The following is a 23,184-nucleotide window of genomic DNA, read 5'->3' on the forward strand; positions in this document are numbered from 1 at the left end:
TGGTGCCCAGGAAAATTACCTCTGGCAAAAAATTAGATATTGGGCTTCATTCTATTCAATACTCACCATTTTTGGTTAATCAAGTAGATACAGATTGGGTAGGCAGGTATCTCTATCAGCCCAGAGAGAGCCAAGTTGGCATAAATACTTCCACCTAAGTCACCTGCATTGAGAGTCAGACCATAATATACCAAGCTGCACACAAACCTGGGGGGGAAGGGGTGGGGAGGGGGAGAGAGGAGAGAGAGAGAGAGAAGATGAGAAAGAAAAACAAGTATAAAAGACTAAGATTTTTCTAGGCCAGATTGGTGCAACTAGTGCCTCTACTCCAATCTCCTTCCTCCAGCACAGTCACTACTTGTTATTTCAAAGGAAGGAAAAAGCTCTTCAAATGCAATTGCCTGAGCAATGCTTTAGGCAGAGGGGAATTATTCCTTTCTGCAGAGATCCAGCCCCTGACATTTTACTTTAAGAATGAAATTAAGAATGTTGTGTATAAATAAAAAAAAATTATCCAGAACTTTTTAAATCCAACCACAGTATGAATATGAAACAAATACATTATGACTTGATAAAGGTACAGACATCAGCCTTTACAGTTCCCACTTTTACCCATTCCTGGAACTAATTCTTTACAATCACAGATATTTTTAGTAAAAGTCACGGACAGTAAATATTTGATCTTTATTTTCCGTGTAACTATTTCTGACGTTTATGCCTCATTACTTGTAATCACTTATCTCTCTTTGTAGTTAATAAACTTGTTTTACTGTTTTATTTAATCCAATGTGTTTAAATTGAATAGTCTGAATAACTATTTGAGATAAAGAGAATAATATCATAGAATCATAGATTATTAGGGTTGGAAGGGACCTCAGGAGATCATCTAGTCCAACCCCCTGCTCAAAGCAGGATCAATCCCCAACTAAATCCCCAAATGGCCCCCTCAAGGATTGAACTCACAACCCTGGGTTTAGCAGGCCAACGCTCAAACCACTGAGCTATCCCTCCCCCCAAATATGCTAGCTTCTTCGGGAACAACCAACTTAAAATATTTGAACTGTCAAGAAGAGAGCTGAGCGGTACAGGATATACACTTCTGGGGGAAATCTGGGACTGGGGGGGCGTTGGGGTCATCCTGCAACATAACCAAGACTGGCAAGAGCCAGAGTGTAATCCAGGTGTGGCTGGCAGACTGCATTTAAAAACACAGACACTCAGGGTTTGGCTTTCATGCTGGAAGGCTGTTTGTGAGTGGCCAAGGTGGGAGCTACTTCAGCAAGGCTTTGTAAGTCACCCAACGTTGCAGGGCAGGGGTGACAGCCCCCCACTGGTCTGGACTGTACCCTGGTATGTCCCACATGTCTCATTTCACTTCCCCCACCAGCCGGTGACACTAATTATTCCTTTAGGGTACATACACTGCATTGTACACCTGGGTCTGCTTGACATGCACTTGCAAACCCATTTTTTCCAAGTTTGCCTTTGAACCTCCACTTTGCATTGTTATGCATGCCTCATATCTGTGCCGGTGTGTTCACACTGATATGCAGACATGAGTGAGAGACTGTCTTCTGGGGGTGTATCCCAGGTTACTTGGCATTCTTGCAAACGTAGCCACTTTAGAGCTTGGTTCCTGATGTAGTGTGGGACAACTTGTCTGTCCATCAGAAGTGTTCTTAGCCCACAAACACATTCAGCTGAGCCATTTCAAGTCTGCGCCCTCCCTGCTATGAGTCAGACCAGGGATCCAGCACCGGTGGAAAGCCTTTGCCTGCTTGGGGTTTCACTGCTATTTCAGGATTCAGGCAGAGCAGCTATAAAATGCTAGTGGACAATTCAGCAGCAGTATCTATCCTATAGAAGGCAGCTCTCAGAAAGGGGCACAGCCATGTCACCTGCAACCCAGTTGATGCAGCTTACACCTGCTGCCGCAGAATCCCTGTATGTAGGCAACATTTCTGGAGCAGAACAACAATCACAGTCTGGTGGGATCTCAACACCATACAGACTTGGGATGACCAGCAATGGCTCCAGAACTTCTGCATTTAGCACATGTTCCTAGACCTGTGCGAACAGCTTGGACAGACATTCCAGCACCAGAACACACACATGACAGACGCCATACCAGTCCAAAAGCAGGTCATTATAGCCAACTGTTTACCCCAGACTGCTATGAGCCCGTGGCCAACCAGTTTGGTGTTGGCAAGTCAACTGTTGGGACTGTGGTTATGTAAGTTTGTAAGGCGATCGGGCACTTTTACCCAAAGATGGCTGGCATAAATAGTGTTCCTGAAATAATTGCCGGTTTTGAGAGAATGGGCTTTTCAAACTGCTCCGGGGCTATCGATGGGACTCACATGTCCATAATCTGTCTTCCACAAGGAGCAAATGAGTACATCAACTGCAAACTTGCATTGTTATGCAGATGGACTACTGAGGCAGGTCCATGGACACCAATGTGGGATGTACTGGCAAGGTACATGATGCCAGGGTTTTTCAGAGATCATACCTGTACCTTCACAGACAAGCAGGGAGATCTTTCCCTCCAAATGACACTGTTAATCTAGGGGACCCCACCTACCTCCTCCTGCCATGGCTTTTGAAACTGTACCTACTTCAGAAGGCCTTGCAAAAGAAAGTTCAGTTACACACTCAGTAGCTGTAGGACGATGGAGTAATGTTCATTTGGCTGGTAGAAGTCAAGATGGGGCTGCCTTCAGAACTCTCTGGATGCCAATGCCATCCTCACTGTGGCCAGCTGTGCACTGCAGTGTGTTTGCCAGGCAAAAGGAGAATCATTTCACCTGCAGTGAATTCAAGACACTGCTGGATTGCAGGAACATTAAATGCTACCAGAAAGTGCACCTATCATTACTGGGGTGGAATCCCCACAAGCAAGGGAAATAATTTATTCTTAGGAATCTATTGTATCGGACTGTCCATGTTTATACACATACTATTTGATAATGTTTGAAACAGTTCTACCTGAATTTCTAAAGCACCAATCACCAGTCTGTCTAGACGTCACATTCATAAATCAGCTTTTTTCCTTTTCTGCTTACAAAACAAACTGGCCTTACAAACTTTGTTTGTTAGTGGCTCCCCAGATCTCTAACAGAGTAGATGACACTGTATTATTATATAGAAAGTTTAAAAAAACTGTTTAATAACTTACTTTACTTTTCTTCCCTTATTTATCACAGAATATTGCATTAAAACATCTTAAATATAAAAATGATGTCTCCTTTTGCTGATTATTCCTCACCTGAAGTTAGAAACCCCAGCCAATAAAAATCTACTCTAACAAGTCAACCTAAAAAAGGTTAATGAAACCTAAGAAGTCAAAAACAAAACCCTACTCTAATCAGAATTACTACCCTGAAAAGGGGGTAGTGCCAAAGACTCCATGAAGTCCACTTAATTTTACATGGAAGGTATTCTGATATCATGACGATGGGCAGCGGTATAAACCTCTAAGACAGAGAAGACAGACACCACAACTGGTTGCTGTCATGGCAGTATTACAAAAGGAAGATTTTCTATTTTAAAAATAGAAAAAGTATTAGCTAGTGGTTTGTACAGGGGACTGAGAATTGGAGACCTGGATTTTATTCCTGAAAATGCCATTATGTCATGTAACTCCCGCCCCCAGCTTTTCCATTTGAAAATTTGATCTTACCCAACTTTAAGCCAGATCCTGCAAAGGATGTACACATGTTTAACCTTAAGGGTGTAAATCTTTACAGGACCAGGGATTTTGTAAAGAATTTTAAGATCCTTTTATGGAAAGTACTAGATATTTATTTTTTAAAGCAGCTCTCTGAACAGGTCAGTATCTTGAATACTAGAATAAAATTGGCTTACTATCCAAAGGAACCAAAAAATTTGGGCACTAAAAAAGAATCAGACTAAAAACCCCACAACCTTGGGCCAAAGAACTAGGACATGACCAATCTCAGCAATTCTAAGGGCTGTAGGGAAAGACACAGTTCTCAACTACTTTTGAGATTCTTGGATGAAAAGGATCATAGAAGTGTCAAGATGAAGTACCTCAGGCCTAGATTATTAAAATGACATCAGGTGAAGAATAAGCACCAAGAGTTAAGGAACTCAAACAAAGATCCTGTTCCATGCACAATGCCCTTAGTAATAAAGACACAAAGCATGACAAGCTGTCTCCCAACAACACGTTTTTCAAATACTTTAAAAAGAGCTGAACTTAAAAAGAATTGCAAGTACCAGATAAACATCATGATCAAAGTGCGCCCCAAAAGGATCTTGTATCGGAACAGGTCCAAGAAACTGCCGGTCTCTCTGTGACTCCTGTCAGCTGGGAGCTTTAGTGAAAAAGTGCATTTCTGCTTGCAGTTCCTCTTTGCAATGAGATAGAGGGCATTTTCTGCTTCTCTCAGCCGACCTTGTGAGTATAACCAGCGAGGGGATTCAGGAATGAATCTGAAACAGAGATTTCATTGAGGCTTTAGGGCCCTACTCTTATAGATGATTGGATTTGCCTATTTGGAATAAAGCTGAAGGACATTTCAATGTAAAGCATGTTTTTTCAAACAACACTTCACCTCAGGTTTAGAATTCACCCACAGGTTTAGAATTCATCTGTAGTTGCAGGTAAACTACACTTTAATAAAAAGTGGGGCGAATAAGAGCACCTTTATTTCACAATTTTCTGGGTATCTAACATGCAACAATTTTGCTCTGTATATTAAAATTCCACTCAAAAGTTAGGAGTCTGCATTAGAGAAATACAGAATTAAGGATGTATGGATTAAGCAGTTACAGTACAGAGGCAGCTGCTGGTTATGAAAAACTATACTGGTTTAGCTGTCTCACATCATCGCCCCAACACTGTCCAAAATTCTCTCCTGCAGGCATCAGAATAGCCACTGCAAAACAGCTCTATCACTCCCTATTGGCAGAATCTGATTCGTACAGCTGAGATTCCTGCCTATAAAAATCCTCCTGTGCCCCTTGTTTTCAGTAGCTTATAACTTCCTGAAGCTTTCACCTTTCCAGGTTGTGATCTCTACCCAAAGCTGATTTTTTTAAACACATATCTAATGTGAGCAAAAGTGATCCAGCCACCTTTGCATAAGAAGTTAGATAGGAGAAAATGTTCCTTTCCTAACACAGAACATCCTTGCAATCTTTTTTTGAACAGCTCTAGAGTCAAACAGCTGGAGGACTGAGATTTGGTACAGAAACTGCACTTACTGTAGAGAGGTAGTTTTGAGCAGAGCTTTGGAGTCCTGAGAGTAAAGCATTTTTATTTTTTATTTATTTTGCTTCAGAAAGACAAGCTGAAAGGTTAGGGTGTTTTTAACTAAAGATTTTTAACCTAGAAATATCAGGAATGTCAAGTCAGACTCTTCACTAAGGGAAGAGCAAAGTTCTCATTGGGATTTATATTGTAACACCTCAACTGAAGGGGTGAATGTGTTGAATCTCTAATAAAGGTTTCTTTTATTTAAAATGTCACTTTCAAATGCTAAATTTTTGCTCATGATGTCTTGGCTGGAAGGCTATGCCGAATGGACAACTAGTCACAAGATCCAAAACATGAAAGACAAACAAACAGAAAAAAATAGTGCTTTTAATAAAAACCTTTATGTAATAAAAAAAATGGCACCAAACTAAATTTTTCCCTTTTGCAGGTCACCTTTAAGATTGTATGCACAACCTCAATACTGTCCCTTGTGTGCATGCATTATGATACTGCCCTTGAAACTGAGAAATAGCATGTGATCATGTAGTTACATATATGCAGCATCTTGTAGTAAATGTGTAAATCCAGCATATTCAGGTATATGAAAAGTGCAGAGTAAGCTGTCTTAATCATCATACTAGAGAGTAAGAATAAAATTCAGAGTAATAAAAATATGGCATATCTAGGCCACTCAAGTTTGCAGATATGTCAGCACTGCAATGTAAGAGAGACATGAGATTTCTATGTGGTGTATGAGAGAAGTACCACTATCTTCTCCCTAGTGCTCCATCTGATCCTTGGAGAACTCTTTGACCTACTTTCTCAATTCCTACTCTTTTGATAAAGGCCAATGAAACAATTTTAAAAACAATAACTTACAGAGAGAGGAGAAAGACTACTGTTCCCTCCAGGTTAACCACAACTGCCAGAGTCCTCCAGGAGCGAATGAAGTACCCTAACATAGCATACTGGGCAATTCCCACTGCAAAGAACAGGCCACCAATCGATCCTAACACATTGGAAACATATAGGGAGGGGGAAAAAAAGTTACAAACCATTTCACAACATTGCTCATCCCCATTATGTGTGATCAGAGAGACCAGCACTTCACTAGGAAGGCAGGAAGTATGCACAAAAAGGCTACTTGACTCAAAATCACAGAAAACAGATCCTTAACAGGGAAGAACTGTTAAAAAGATTAACAAACAGGAAAAGAACAGGACAAAAGAAAAATGCTACAAAAATAATTATTTGGCCTTCCTACAGCACTTTTCACCCATCAATTTGAAAACAGTATAAAACAATTAGCTCTTATAACCGCCACGTGGCTTGTTGCAACCTCCCACACTCGAAAATAACTACTACTAATTATTGGAAAGATGACATTTCCAACAACATAAAACATTAGTTTATATAATCTTCATGGTTCATGAGATATTAAGCTTTAAAACGGTCACTGATCCCTCAGCCAAGCACTTTCCTGGCATTAGGCAAAGCGTAAATGTGTCAAGTTCCAGACCTTGGAGCAGTGTAATTTGCAGGCACTATGCTAGCATGCAAGCTGTCATGCAGTAACAACTACAGTTAAAGGTGTCTAAATGTTTTTATATGTTCTTTGCAGTGTTGTTGCAGCCACGTTGGTCCCCGGATCTGAGAGAAACAAGGTGGATGAGTGAGTTAATATCTTTTGTAGGACTAATTTCTGTTACCTTTTCCAGACCCGAAGACTTCTGAGAAGCTCAAAAACTTGTCTCGTCCACCAACAGATGTTGGTCAAAGAAAAGATATTACCTCATCCACCATGCCTCTCTTCTATTTTAAGTTTTTAGGCTGATTTCTACCACAGGATGATTTTTTGGGGGAGGGGGGTAGTTTAAGCAAAAGTGGTCCGGCCACTTTTGAGTATAAGGAGAATACCAAAAAAAAAAAAAGGGGTGGGGGGGAGAATCTTTTGTTTGTTTTATTTAAAAAAAAAAAAAAAATCTTGTGGGCTTTTTTGAGTCCTGCTACACCAAAACTGCATGAGGGAGGAAGGAATTGAAATTTGGCAGTCAAACAGCTCCCCTTGAGAAGTGCATTCCTGGGTCCAAAGTTCTAAGTGAAGGAATGCAATATCATGCATACATGTGTGGTTTGTTCAGCTGCATAGTGTGCAGAGGAAAGTGCCTCAACTAATGTGCATTTGCCAGTGTCCAGTCTAAGTGGTGCAGAAATCTGAAGTGGCCCAAAGTCATTTACTGTGTTCATCTAAGGTGTACATTGAATGTGGCAAGGCTCAGAGACTGTATGATCATGCATATGCACAAGGGAACAGAGTTTGCAACATTACATTTGGCATTTCTTGACACAAGTGCTTAAACTGAGATCTCTAGAGCTTAACAGTTTTCTATAAAAGTGTTGCAACTGAAGCTGTACCTGCTAATGCCCAATAGGCAGTGCCCACACATTCATTCAGTAGAACAAAGGCCACCAGAGACATCCCTCCATTCATCACCCCCACCAAGAAGCGAGAGACTGCAAAGAACTCGTATGAGGGGGAGAATCCATTTGCAATGGCAAACAGGATGTCAAGGGCAAAACCTGGAAGACAAAGCACAAGATTTAATTTCAGAAAAATACCTGAATGAGAAAGACAGCATTTAGCATGAGCATTACTTGACATTCAGTGAAACCTGTTCTAATCAAATCATATTCAAGACCTACAAGAGTCTGTTGCTTAATGTAGATGATGGGGCAGGATTGTAGTAAGCACACTGGGGCAATCTCTTAAAGGAGATTGCCTAAGAAAGGTGGTGGTCTTCACAGGATTTACTGCACTAGTACCCCACACCAGTTCATAGAGAGCAGTTTCTCTCTTCAGAAAAGCCATCATCACATTTGACAGTAACCAGGATATCTTGTTAGCAGTTTCAACAGAGAAGCCCAGGACTGAACAGGCCATGAAAAGTTCTCTCTCCAGGTCATATCTCCTCCTTGTTGTCAGAAAACAGTGTGGAGGAAGTTTGCACTGCTGTAATCTTCCCTGTATCTGTTCTGTTACTAGAGGGTTTCAGTGTTCAGGGTCAGACACCTTTTACCAGCACTGAGTTAATACAAGACTTAAAAATATGTCATGCTTTTTTAAAAAGAAAGTTAAATTTTAATATATGTCCTGTACATGAAATCCCCCGAACAAACGTATGGTATGAAAATGGTACATAAGGTCCATGGGTTTTAAAACTCTGCTAAGTTCACAAATATCTAGCATGCATGATTTAAGAAGTGATGACAAACTCATCTAGAACTTTTAGGAGCCTTGACAATTAAGAGAGAGGTTAATGAATAATTAATTTCTGATACTCTGAAATTTTAGTTTCATTTTGTGGAACATTCAGGGATCATGAACATCATGACAAACAATGTGGGCCCAACTTTTAAGTTTATGCACGTGTTGGGGGTCCCATCTTCACAACTGGTTGCTTAAACACTTCAGGCATTTAAGTGCTGATCTGAGCACACAAATATGGATTACTTGCCCCCAACTTGGGCTCCTTGTGTGTAATGGAAGATGCAAAATTCATCTCTATGCCTTGGCTTTCCACAAAACTTGAATAACTGCTACTGTGTCTTCTGAGACAGACATTGAGGCACTAACAAGACAATGATATTTCTCTCCAGTCGTTTTGTGAGGGCTGCAGTGGGTTACCTGTGAGATAGACTTTTTTCCTCCCAAAGCGATCTGAGAGCTGGCCAAAAGAGATCACTCCAACAAAGACACCACTGAAGAAAAACGAACTGGCAACACTGACTTTGTATGATGTGTTCCCAATTAAAAACCACTAGGGAGAAGAAAAAAAAGCTTTAGTCAAAGTCCAAGAAGTGAACAGCTTGGGGAGGAAAAAAATCTTTTAAAAACAAAACTCCAGCTCAACCTCCACTTTAGTCACCAAAATATCACCCCAAACACTCTAAAGACTTTGACCCATTGTACAATTCCTCCCCTCCTCCAAAACAGTAATGCCTTTCACATCTGAGAAGGTTAGGTTCCTCAAGGGAACATTATTTTTTGTTGGCTTTGTTGTTTTTTTACCTATATACCTTTCATCTCCGTACCCGTATGTACATGACCATTGTATCTAGGCAACATACACAGAGTTAAGGGTCACAATTTGGGTCCAAAGATGACCCTAGCTCTCCTCATCATGACCTACCTTGTAAGTGAGATCCATTTGGTTGGCTTCTACTTTTCTGCCTTTGGAAGCACTGGCTTTTTTTTTTTTTTTTTAAAAGAAGAGCAGGCAGTGTGGGGTGGGGGAAGGGGGAAAACTTTCCCTAACACTGTATCTATTGTACCTGTATTGTGGATAACAGGAGTCTCCAGAGCTGTTAATCTAGGCAAGGCGTAGTCAATTATTTTTTGTGAAGGTTCAAATTTCTTGGCCAAAGTATAGTCATGGTCCATACGCCCCCTACCCCCAAACATGACCCAAGTGCACCCTAAACACTCAGAACAAAAATGTAACAAAAACAAACAAAAATATGATTTTCGGGGAGGCTAACTCATGATTGAGTTCTTGGGGTTAGCAATACAAGCAGTGAGACTCTAGAAAGGATTTGAATGAGAAGGTGGGGGACCTAGAGCATTAGGTGACATTAGGAGTTTATTCCAAAAACAGGATGTAGCATGAAAAGAGGCATTAATGAAGAACTGGGAGAAGGAAACATGTGGCATCAAGGCTGACACTGACAGCTAAGAAGGGAAACACTGGGGGAGAGCTGTACAAAGCCTTGAAAGTGAAGATGAGAAGTTTCATTATCCTTAGCAAGAAACTGTTCTGCCCATATTCACCTCATAGGTCCCCTAGTTCCTGAACCCTTCATCAGTGTAAAAAAATTACCTCGGTCAACTTTACAATTCATTTTGTTATTATGAACATTTCTACTAGATAACATCCAAGTCTCTTCAATTCCAAGAACAAACCCAGCCCTACAAATCAGATCCAGTTTCATTTTTGTAACAGGTCTATATACTGCAGCCTCTACAAGGCAATAACCTCCAACACAAAAGAATTCCAGAATGAACCTAATAGCGTTCCATACTGTTCAATGATACTATGTTTTCTTGTGTTCTCTCCACTACAACCTACTATCTTGCTTACCTTTCCCTGTTCATTGCTGCTGTGTTCATTTCCCAATAACAACATCCAGATCCTTTCCCTGACACGATTGTGCCATTTTCCCCACTCTTGAAACATCCGTGCACTGACCTTCTGAATTCCCTTCCCTCTTCTACTACCCAGATGCTCCAAACACCGTTACATATGGTTTTTCTAGCAGAGCTTAAAAAACTGGTTTGAAGCCCAGTAATGAACAGCCTCATCAAAAGCAGCAAAAACATGTAATCAAAGCCTACAGAATATTTCAGGAACACCATGAAAATAACTTGATTCGTCTTACTGTATGTCATTCTGAATTATCACTTAATGGGTGATATGTGCATGCTGTTATAGTTAGTAACATGGCCATAAGGAATCCAGATGCTTGAGAAAATTAGCTTTGAAAGTTAATTATTGCCATGCATTTTTCAAATGTTTTTTCCACAGTATGTAGAAACATCTAGAGAACAGGACTCCGATAACATATACACATTAATTTCAATTATCAGGTTTTTTTCTGAAATATCACAAGAATCATAGTGTAATTCTTGATATAAATGTTAATTAAGCCCGATAATCATGTGTCAGTGATACTTGATGCTTTCTGAATGAGTCACAGCTCAGGGAATAATTCAGGTACAGCGGACAGCAATTTGCTCTCTAAATTCACCCAAATGGTTAGAAGAACTTCGTTTTAATGTAGTCAAGACTTAGTACTTTTTCCCCCTGTATAAGGCCCATTACATCACATCAGTTCATGAAAGAATACTTAGACTGTGAGTTATTCGATTTTTTCCACTATGAATTTGTTACGGCCACATTAAAGTTACTCATGAGTTGTAAAGACAATTGTGCAGATCATCCCAAATAAATGCAGATAATGTCTTTAGACCACTCCATCATGAATTATTAAAACATATTTTACAGAAATTTTTTTTAGGAAGTTTTTGTACATTTGACAGTATTTTAATAGGACTATTCTTTCCACCTGTAAAGCCAGGTACCACAGTTATTAGGAGTTCAATTGAACAGAACTTAAAAAGGAAAATTATAATTAATACCTTTTAGCTACCACATAACTTTAAAGCCTACTACAGCAGAACCTTCCATGCAATAGGACAAGTACTGCATCCCACACTGAAGTCTGAAAATCTCTCCATTCCAATAGTTTAAAGCTCCAATTTCTAGTATGGCATGGTGTCCAATATCTCACGAGAAACATGATCATTCAGAACTTGTCAACAAGGGTCTAGATTTTGAGAAGTGGTATTTTCAGTGCTCATTATGACATGCCTAAAGAAGGATGACTTTCACAGTGTGGTTGTTCATCTCTATAAATCAGGCTCCTTTAAGAGATTGCAAGTTAGGCACCCAGAAAAAAATCGCATCACTTTTGAAAAAATCTAGGCTAAAACCTTTAGAATACCACGAGGTGATCTTCCGCCAAATACGCACTACACCTCTAGCAGACCCGAAACTTGCTGTAGTTTAAATTTATCTTAGTCGGATGCAGAATTTTTAAAAAGATGAATCTGTGCTGCAAAGTTCAGACCCAATTCTGAACCTTTCCAAAATACGAGAGTGTTAAGATACAAATTTTTTGTGTAGGTACTTCCCTAAGTATTTTTTATTTGTTCTTTGCTTACATCTCTTATTTACAGAATGAAGCCATGTGAAAAATTCTATGGAGAATCTAAGTCCCTAAAGACATTGGTTGGTGCCACATACACAAACGTAGTTGAATTCTTCACCCTTGTTTTTAACCTTAAGAAGATGTGTTACATTTGAAGAAAAAGTTGTCTACAGAAGATTTTAAAATGTTATAGCCAATTTAAATTTTCTTAAGTTATGTACTAAAGTTATTATACACAATCACATTTTAAATTTAGAGTTAAGAACATTATATATTTTTTTACTCTTCATTCTTTTTGTTCTATACTACAGAATGGAGCAGCATAGAAAGTGTCTCTAAACAGAGTTAGTTGGGAGTGTGCTAAAACTGGCAGTTTTTATTAACATGCTCGTAACTAAGGCTGAGAATCTGTCACGGATTCAGTGACTTGTGCAGCAGCTGATGCGGCTGGCTCGGGGTCGTCTGAGCAGCTTGGGCAGCACCTGGACCAGCCGCAGCTGGGGCAGTCTCGGGCCACCGCACCCCTCCCCCCCAGCAGCAGCAGGAGTTTGGGTGCGGGAGGGGGCTCAGGGCTGGGGCAGGGGAGGGGGTGTGGGCTCCGGGCAGTGCTTACCTCGGGGGGCTCCCCAGAAGCGGCGACATGTCCCTCCCTTGGCTCATAGGCTGAGGGGTGGCCAGGCAACTCTGTGCGCTGCCTCTGCATGCAGGCGCCATCCCCACAGCGCGCAGAGACCCCTGGCTGCACCTTTGCCTAGGAGCTGAGGGACATCTCTCCGCTTCCAGGGAGCTGTGCAGAGCCAGGTAGGGAATCTGCCAGCCCTGCCAAACCCCGCACCCAGCACTAGTGGGGTCCCGGGCCACCCCCCCCCCAAAGTACCCATAGCGCCTTTCCGCCCGCCCCCCACCGAGCACCTGTGGCGCCTCCCACCCCCCACCACCTCAGAGCACCCAAGATTTAGTCAGGGGTATATAGTACAAGTCATGGACAGGTCACGGGCCATGAATTTTTGTTTACTGCCCGTGACCTGTCCATGACTTGTACTAAAAATACCCATGACTAAAACGTAGCCTTACTCATAACCAATGACGTCTGAGTTTTTTTAAAACATATATTTCCAAGCTAAATTAATACCTCTGGACATTGACCATACATTTATAAGCACTAACAGTTGACTCAACTGCACAGGTCTAAATTCAGGTCAGAATGGGCAACTATATATGCTAATTTAGCGTTAATGTGTATCTAAGGCCTAGCTCCACAGCATCTCATGCACTGTCTAAATCCCCACCCCAGTACAGACTGGAGTAGTTTATATGGTGAATTACGTGGGAATCATGGGAGGGATACTTGCAAAAACTTATAATCCTAAACCTATCAACCCTAAACCTCACTCTGGAATACCTCAAACAGCTCCTGCTATGGAGGAGCTGCAGAGCAACCTCCTCACAGGTTCTCATGCTGCATGCAGGCTGCCTGGGGTACATTTAAGCATAGCACTCTTTATGAATTAAGCCCCATCATGACAATGGCAAAAATTACATAAGAAGAACACAGCCATCATGCAGAAGTTTGAACACTAATGCCACTGATCCTTTTTCTCAGTTCCAATCCACTTCTAGAAACATGCAACAGTGTAATGTACAACTCCCATGAGAGAAAGTTATTGAAGTTTTGGAGGAGACCCAAATGGGCAAGGTCTATATAGCAGAACAAGGCTGATTTGTTGTTTCCATGCATACATTTGAACAGACAACTTGTTCTGTAGTTGGACTACAGCACCTACTTTTTGCTAATCAGAACACTCATTGGTTTGGAAACCAAGACAAGAAAATTGTACAACCAGCTCCTCTACTTCTCCCACTTTCCCTCCATGAGATGCATTAATCTCATAGTGGGCTGAGAAACCCATTTCATTATTTATTACCTCGGAAGCTATTGATGTGAAGCTGCTGCTGAAGTGCACGTGCTTATGAACTTCACTCCCATTGGCTGTCAGAAGCCATTCCCCAAAGGCTCTCTCTTCATTAGTTGACTGGTTGCTATGGCTTTGATTAGCTGAGAGCTCTTCGAGGTCCCAGTGGTAGGGAGGTGTCGCCCCTACTAGCGCAATGAGGATTGCTTCAGTGGCTACATAGAGCTGAAACAAAACAGACAACAATCAAAGATGCTAAACCAACACCAAAAAAGCAACATTTAATCCACAGAGATTTCAGGTCAGTATTAAAATGCCCTTCCTGTCTTTTTAGATTCTCTTATGACTACAAGATGCTTTGACTAGTCCCCAATATCTAACATCAAATACTCAAGTATCATGATTCCAGACGAGTGGTTCGCATGCTTTTAGAGCGTGGATCACTTATTGAGAAACCCTCTTTGTGGATACCCCCTTTCCCCCCCAACCTTAAGATCCCAGTGACGACTATGGCAAATACAGGGCTTGGATACATGAAAGAGTACTTAGAAGAGTATCAAGAAAACAAAATGAAAATGCATTTTAATGGAACTAGATTACATTCTTTTCCACCTCATGATTTTATGCCTGTACTGTTCACTTTGTCCCCTTGGGAGGCACATTTTACTATTTGAACCACATATCCCCCCCACTGCCTACAGCAGACACCCTCCATCACCAATCAAATCTCTCCAGATCTCATTGCAGTTTGATTGTGTCCTCCTGTTTGCTACATTCCCAGCACTGGTGTCTTCTACAAACCTGATCAATTGATTTATTTATATTAATACACACACCCACACACTCTGCAACCTGACAAAGACATGAGTCAAGGATCAGAGAGATGCTTTTTATTTAGTTAGTTAAAAAGCCCACTAAAAATACGAAGTGCCCTAGTCTGGCCTACAGCAGGGAACACTGCTGCTTGAAGACTGAGGCTATGGCTAAACTACAGAGCTTACAGTGGGGCAGCTGCACCAGTGTAGTGCTGCTAGTGCAGACGGGACAGAGTTCTCCCATCAACTTAATTAGTCCAGCCCCCCGAGTGGTAGTAGCTATGTCAGCGAGAGAAGCCCTCCTGCCGACACAGCCCTGTTCACACCGGTGCTTAGGTTGGTGTAACTTGCGTTGCTCAGGGGGATGGCTAGTCACACCCCTGAACGACATAACTTATACCGATGTAAGCTGTAGTGTGTACACAGCCTGAGTTGTTTCCCCATTGACAGAAGAAGATCCACAGACCACCAGTCAACAAATTCAAGGTGTCCAGACTCCAGGTTGAAAACTACTGTTCTAAGACTTCTGTAAAAAGAGAAATCCTACAACCAGAAATCAGAAAAAATAAGGGAAAATTTTAAAAAGTTGTTTGTGGCATTACCAGATATATCTCCTAGGTCTGCTGGATTGTGTGATCTTATTTAAATAAACACCAAATAATGCTATCCTGGTCTAAATAACACTTGAGAATTCAAGGGTTCTTATAAGCCCAAAATTCATTTATTACCAAGTTAACAGCCAGCACCCTTAAATTAGTAAAATATTTTGATGCATTTGGTTTGGGGAATGGAAGCACAATACTCATTTTTCCTTTAAAAGGAATCTACTCCACAGAGCACTCAATCCAAAGATAGATAGATATTTTGGTACGGAAAGATTTCAGCTGCAAGCTTTCTACAGGTAACAGCATACACGGAGAAGAACAATTTTTAAAAGCCTATTTTTTAAAATAGGTCCTTTAAATTAAAAAGTACATGAAATATTGGGGATATATCTTGCTGCTATTCAAGACAGAACATATTTCTATATTACAGCTTATTGGACTCGCTGTTATAAGACTGTTTTAACCCAAAGCTCCTCAGAGCTTTGTTGCCAACAGCAATGTTGCCAACTCAATTTTGTCATAAGCCTGGAGACATTTAGTGTTTTCTTGAAGCTTTAGCTTCTGAAATTAAGTGAGATTCTCACCTTTCATTTAAAAACAGTTCCTGGCCCTCATAGTTGTAGAGAAAAGCTTGAAAATATGAACCAGACCAACACTACAGGTAAAAAATCCAGAAGACAAATAAAAGCCAAATTTCTGTTTTATCATGATTTGGGAGGACCTCACTTTAATTTTGAATGCTTGGGATGTGATGTTACACAATCAGAACACTAATGTTTTACATTAATTTTGCAATGGGTAAATGATTGTGCAAGGTAGTAGAGAACCAGGCCTTTTATTTTCAATTTGGTATTCACCCTATAAATAAAATAAGTCAAAATTATGCCATTTAGTTTACATTCTCCCTTATAGTCCAATAACATTTGAATTTGCTCCACAGATTGAGGCTATTGTTTCACCACAGATAAAGCACTGATTTAATAGGTGACCATCAAAAGGGGAAAATAGCCATATGCTCTTTTTTCTTCTTTATGATGGATGAGGTTGTTGTTTTTAGTGTTAAGCACATTAGAAATTCAGATCCTGTCTAGCTCAGAAAATTCTGATGACTAGCAAACCTGTGAAATGACATCACCATAAGAGACAAAAAAGTGCAAGCTGACCAATTGAGAGGGTATGACCCTGGGAGACCAGGTGCCAGCTCATGCCCAAGTCCCCATGTCTCAACTGAACCCTGACAAATGCACAGTTGGAATCAGTCTGGCTCACTTGTGTGTTAGTATTATTAAAATAGGCATTAGAATTATAAGACTGTTCAGTATTTAGGCTTTATTGAATGCTTGGGAGTTGCTGTATGCAATAGTTTCATTTATAACATCTGTATCCCATACTGTAAGGTAATATTTGAGCCATTGCATTGTGAGCCTCTGTGACTGTAAATCAGCAGACAGGAAAGAGACATTAATTAGTGTGAAAGGCTGATCTTCAACAGAAGACATTATGTCCTTCCCAACAGGAAAGGTCCATTGACATCAGGTGGACCATTGTTGGATCTTAAAGAGGACAAAAGAAATTTGTTTTTTTCTGCTGTCTCCATCCTCCTCCCCTGCCTGTGAAGATGAGTCATGCAAATGGATTCCTCCTATCAGCTGAGTTTGCAGCTCAGAGCACATGGCAGCAAGGTGATTAAAACCCCATATAAAAGGAATTAGGTATCTCTATGCTATTTGAACTGTGGGGGGCAAAGTGTTTCTAGGCATAAGCGAGAGATACCCAGCTGCTTAGGGTTAGCCCTAAAAGGCACATAGAGCTTGCTGATTATAGAAGCTTTTATTACCTTTTGAAACCTACACAAATAAATTACAATCTTATCTACGTGTACCTGCTTAAACCTTGTAAATAACTCCAAGATGCATTTCCTTGATAATATATCTTTATATAATTTATTATAGGACTGACTACAAGCGTTGTCTCTGGTGTGAGATCTAAGTGCAACTGACCTGAGGAAGAGTGACAGGTTCTTTAAGACGGGGAGTAACCTCAATATTGCTGTGATTTTTGGTATAAGGGACCATCACAAAGGTACGCTCACCTGGAGGCAACATAGATTAGAGTATGCAAAGGACCTCTCTGACTCCATGCTAAGGCTGTTATAGAATCTGAGGAGTTTACACTTCATAATTGGTTGGTAAAAATGTAACTATAGAATTCACAACCAATTTTGGGTTTGTGCCCTGGTTCCTAACAATCTGCCCTGAGGTTAATATTCTCACTCTTGAGCCACTTCAGGAAGCGTTACAGAGGGGAATGGATTTTTAGTCAGACTGTTTAAAACTATTTTGTTAAAGTTTTGAAGTTAATTTCCAAAATATTAATTTGTTAAGTCAATATCTAACAAAAATATCTTATCACCTCTGCTCCCGATACCAAGGTGTCTGTTCTCATCATAAACAAACTCCAAGACAACCTGGATATCCTCCAATAAAACCAAGAAAGACTAGAGTTGGCATTTCTAATATTACTGTTGTAAAAGTGAACACTCACAAAAAAAACCTTTTAAGAAAAAAAATTACACCTTCTTTATCATAAAGTAGTAAAAAAGAAGCAAGCACAATATTTTTGGTTTGTTTTAACAAGTCCTCTCTTGATCACCTTTAAGTTGTGGTTTTTGGGGTTTTTTTTAAACCAAATTATTAGAATTGGGGCCCTCACCACAGGGTGCAGCAGCAACACCCTCTGTCTACTCATCCTCATTCTTAGTACCTTGGGGATGAAGGAGAAAGAGCTTCTCCGAGTATTGCTCCTGGATGGCCCGGGAAGCCTCCAACTTCCATGCTGGCATGGCACCTGATAAATGTTTCAAGCACTGTGGTCCCTTTCCTGGGTGGAAGCAGATTTCATGGTCTTATTGATCAGTTTCCAGTTTGGAACAAAAACGATCTATATGAATTCGGGTATTTTCTTAGGCCTGGTCTACATTTAAACTTTTGCTAACATAGCTATGTTGGGTAGGGTTTCATTCCACCCCCACCCCCCATAAGCCCTAGTGTAGACTTAGGTCAGGTCTACAATACAAACTTAGGTTGATGGAAGCCACCTAATAATGTATGTATCTATACTACCAGGTCATTTCTGCTGACCTAACTTGCCTGTAATGTTGATTTAATTACGCCACCTCCACGAGAGGCATAGCACTTAATTAGATGTTGATGGGTCGACAGAGAGGCAGTGTAGAAGCAGCATTGTGGCTTCCAGGAGGTGTCTCACAATGCTCCACTGTGACCGCTCTGGAGATCATTTTCTACTCCGCTGTACAGCAGCCAGGTACACAGGAAACAGTTCCTCCTCTGTTGAAGCCCCGGGAACTTTTGAATTCCCATTTCCTGTGTGATCTGCATGGAGAGCTAGTCAGCCCAGCTGATCATGGCAACTCAATGCCCCAAATGCACTCCAGCCTGGACTACACAGGAATCACAGAATAGGACTAGAAGGGACCTCGAGAGGTCATCTAGTCCAGTCCCCTGCACTCATGGCAGGACTAAGTATTATCTAGACCAGTGGTTCTCAAACTAGGGCCACCGCTTGTTCAGGGAAAGCCCACACCGCTTCCTGCAGCCCCCATTGGCCTGGAGCGGCGAACCGCGGCCAGTGGGAGCTGCGATCGGCCGAACCTGCGGACGCGGCAGGTAAACAAACTGGTCCAGCCCGCCAGAGGCTTTCCCTGAACAAGCGGCTGCCCTAGTGAGAACCACCGATCTAGACCATCCCTGATAGGTGTTTGTCTAACCTGCTCTTAAAAATCTTCAATGATGGAGATTCCACAACCGCCCTAGGCAATTTATTCCAGTGCTTAACCACCCTGACAGGAAGTTTTTCCTAATGTCCAACCTAAACCTCCCTTGCTGCAATTTAAGCCCATTGCTTCTTGTCCTATCCTACCTGTCAGTGCTTATTTCTCCCTACCAGAAACAGCGCTCCACCATGTTCAGCTACAGTATGACTCTCCAGCAGCAACCAGGAACTGTTTAGTTCTATGGCTTACAGCAAGGCTGCTTGAATGACATCACAACGTTACATACAGCCGCTCCTGTCTCGGCTCTGGAAATAATGCAGGATAAGGAGCGAGGTGTTTGTAATGCTCACAGTAAGAGTGCACAGCTGAGCAGGGTCCATGCTTCTTGGGCTATGGCATAAGCACGGCTAAACCAGGCTTTCAAAAGAAGGCACAAGAAAGTTGTTTGCCGTTGATATCAGGGTAGGTAGGGAGGGAGGGACAAAACTGCATCATGGGAGGCCAAAGCCATGTTCCCATTACTCACTGCGACAATGTTTTGGTCCCATGAGGCGTTGCAAACCCTTCCCCAAGCCCCCTGCAGCTAGTTGCACCGTGGGATAAATACCCATTGTGCAACTGCTCTGTGCATCAATGCAAGCGCTGCTAGTGAGGACGCATTCCACCGACACGAGCATGGTGAGGACATGCACGACTGACTTAACTACTGTGGCAGCTGGATGTCGACTTACATTAAGTTAACTTAAGTGTAGTTGTACCTTTAGTTATATCAGCAAAAAAGTCCTTTTGTTGACTTATTTTGTTTGGGGACCTGGTATATACTATGTTGGCAAAAGAACTCTCTTGCTGTTATAAGCTGTATCTACACTAGGAGACTTGCCGATATAGCTATACCAGCAAACCTTTGTAATACAGACAGACAAACTGCAACACATGCAACTCCTTCTTGCAGAAGCCTCAGGTCCACCCCTAGTTAATCTCAAAAAGCATGTGTCTTGGGCATCAATTTCCAGGCAGTACATGCCACCCAAACAAATCAAACTGATAAACATTCTCTGTGCCCCTTTTCCCCCCCTCAGTCCCTGCCCTTTACATATGATAAATCCCTGGTCGTAGGAAAGCCTTGAACCAGGGCTTTGGAGCGGAGCCTGGAGCTGGAGCGCGGAGCAGCTCTGGAGCAGTGGAGCTGCAGGTTTTTGCCTGGAGCTGGAGCGGAGCCGGAGCCCAGCTCCAAAGCCCTGCTTTGAACCAGAGAGTCTTGAGAGGTGGCCTATCCATTAGCCCCCCTTTTGTGCAGCTCCTCTGCAATGCAAAGGAAGCTCAGAAAGTTGTAATGGCGCAGCAAATGACCCATACAATACCCCTAAAACCTATAATTATTTCTATAAAGTGTTTCATCCTGGATGCCTTTACATCCATGACTCCTACCATTCCAGCCGTTAGCACTTTTTACTGTAGTTGCATTAATTAAAAACACAGTAATCAGCCCTTATAATGAAGTATTGATGAATTTACATTAGATTTGAATGATATAGTCTCATACATTTGACTATTACTGTAGCCAAGAGATCCAGTCCAACTGTCTTTAAAAAGACAGACAACAAGAACACCTTCAACACTGCTTTGCTGCCATTTCAATTGCCTTATCAACAATTCACAATAAGCCTAGTTGTTCTCAGCAAGTATCAGGTGAAACATGTACTGCCAGAGGCAGGAGAAAAGGTAACACTGTAGATTTAAGACTAAAGGTATTTGAGATTTGGAAAATGAAGGTGTTGAACAACAACAAAGCATGCTCCATCTTCCTTCCCCTTAAAAGCATCAATAGCTTCTAGCATTTAAGGCTGACCTTATGAGTTGATTCTAAAAAAATAGAAGCTTGTTTCATTTGGTTGTATAGAAAATTTGGAACGGCTGTGAAGAAGGGAAAAGATGAAGTTTTATACCAAAATTATCTCATGCAGTGGCTTGTGACTTGAAGGAATTTATATTCTGAAAATGTGCATGTGTGAGAGAGAGAGAGAGAGAGAGAGAGAGAGAAGAGGGTTAATGAAAAGAGTCATAACCCCCATAGTGTGTGTATATTAGATATATTTTAACAACAAACTCTCTTCAACTATAAAATAAACTGCATATATCAAGTACCTTTCACCCACTCCCTTGCACTTTGCTCATTATTCCCTCCGAGTCAGGACTAGTACCTCTCCACTAACTGCGTTAAAAAAAATTTAAATATCACAAAAATGACAATTCCCCTGCTATCCCTCCTTCCCAATGCAGATTTGATCCAGACTCCTATTCTACCTGAGGGATTACTGACCCACATCCAGTCAGTCCTGCAACCAAAGATAGCTTAAAGGTTCAATATCTTTTAAATCAGTAGAAAAAGAAATCGGAATCCAGCTTTTCCTATCTACAGGTACATCATGTTTTCAGCTCTGATATCTCATAACGACTGAATTTAAAGATAACTATTTTAAAGATTTTTTTAAGAGATACTGTAAAAGACATCAAATATAGATATAAAGACATACATTAATGTGGCAAAGAATTTTAAACATTCAGAAGTTAGATTATAATTTCTATAATCACTGTCACTGGGCCACACTATATATACACAGATAGAGCTGTGCAATTTCCATAAAAATTTACCTGAGTTGTCCACACCTACATAGAGACAGAGGTGAAATCACTGTGTATTAAAGTTAGACTCAAAAACATGACTAGTAATGCAGAATATTCCATCTGTGCAATGCAGCCAGGCAATAGCCAAGGAAGAAATCATCAATTTTGAGTACATAAAATTGTAACCATAATAGTGCAGTGAGTTTTGCTATATAATTCTTGTTCATTTTAAGGGGAGAAAAAAAGATTGAAGACTCAACTCTCCCAATTTCACTGAATTACAGAAATGTGCAAGCATAAAAACACGCACCTCAATGCACGGGTCCTTCATCCACCCCTCCCCAAGCACGACCCTCCCAGGGACAGACCCCCCACCCCCAGACCTCCTCACCCACCGTCCCACACAGACATCCTCTCACCCGCTCCCCCCCAGGGCACACCCCTCCTCGCCCCTCCCCAGGGCACACACCCCTCACAAGACACCCCCAGGGCGCACACACCCTCACGCCCCCCCCCCCGGCACAGGACACCCCCCACACAGATCTCCTCACCCGCCCTCCCACACAGCCCCCTCTCACTCGCCCACCCCAGAGCATAGCCCCCTCGGCAGCCCCCCCAAACACCTCCTCTCACCCCCCAGAGCCCCTCACCTCGCCCGTCCCCAGGCCCCCTCACCAGGCCCCGGCCGCCTAGTCGCGCTCGGAGGCGCCGGGCCGGGCCCCACCTGCAGCAGCACGGCCAGCAGCGCGCACAGATACACCTGGTAGGGCCCCATCTGCCCCACCAGCGCGAAGGCCTCCTCCACGTCCATGCCGGGCCGGGCCCGCCCCCGCGCACACCCAATAGTAGCACCGGGGGCCCGGCCAGCCCCTGCCCCAAGACCGCGGGCAGCGCATCCCCGCCCGGGCGGGAAGCAGCCAGCGGCTCTGACCGGGTAACAGACACGACGCCTCGGTGCTAGGAAACACCCTGCGCATGCGTGTTCTCGCGCAGCGTGAGCACGAGAGAAACCGGTGACGTAGGGCCAACAGGCGATTGATGAACTCGAAGAGATGGTGCATGCGCAGTGCGACCGTTCTTGGACTACGGGCACGCACCTTTGCGGCCATTGAGGCTGAAGGAAGGGGCGGGGCTTGAGGGGTACAAGGGCGGAGCGAGAGTAGAAGTGGGCGGGGCAGGGGGAGTGGTAGTGGTAGTGGTAGTGTTTACGCCGGCGCGAGCGCTCAGAAGGGCAGTAGAGGCCGGGTGCGGTGGGCTGAGCACGATGGGGGCGGTGGACGTCCCGAGCAGGCTGGCTACTGGGAGTGTCGCGCTGTGCATGCGAAGTGCCTAGCACCCAGCTTCAAAGGCTGCCTGCCTGGATTGCGGGGGTGTCTATGCAGGAGTTACTCTGAACGTGCTGGACCAGTTCTGCACCCAGGCTTCCAGGGGAAAAAAATCC

General features: G+C 42.4%; 1 protein-coding gene across 1 annotated transcript in view; it reads right to left on the reverse strand.

The window, feature by feature from the left end:
* The window catches only part of SLC22A15 (solute carrier family 22 member 15), a 36,181-nt gene extending 13,627 nt beyond the window's left edge, over nucleotides 1–22,554 (reverse strand). The window contains exons 1-7 of the mRNA XM_065420837.1: nucleotides 22,468–22,554; nucleotides 13,918–14,130; nucleotides 8,910–9,042; nucleotides 7,640–7,804; nucleotides 6,104–6,233; nucleotides 4,243–4,458; nucleotides 67–207 (exon numbers count right to left, since the gene is read on the reverse strand). Coding sequence (XP_065276909.1) covers nucleotides 67–207; nucleotides 4,243–4,458; nucleotides 6,104–6,233; nucleotides 7,640–7,804; nucleotides 8,910–9,042; nucleotides 13,918–14,130; nucleotides 22,468–22,554 — 1,085 coding nt within the window. The remainder of the gene's footprint in view (nucleotides 1–66; nucleotides 208–4,242; nucleotides 4,459–6,103; nucleotides 6,234–7,639; nucleotides 7,805–8,909; nucleotides 9,043–13,917; nucleotides 14,131–22,467) is intronic.
* Between the last annotated feature and the right edge of the window lie 630 nt (nucleotides 22,555–23,184).

This window comes from Emys orbicularis, chromosome 1, assembly GCF_028017835.1.
Source record: "Emys orbicularis isolate rEmyOrb1 chromosome 1, rEmyOrb1.hap1, whole genome shotgun sequence".
In the NCBI taxonomy this organism is placed as follows: domain Eukaryota; kingdom Metazoa; phylum Chordata; order Testudines; family Emydidae; genus Emys; species Emys orbicularis.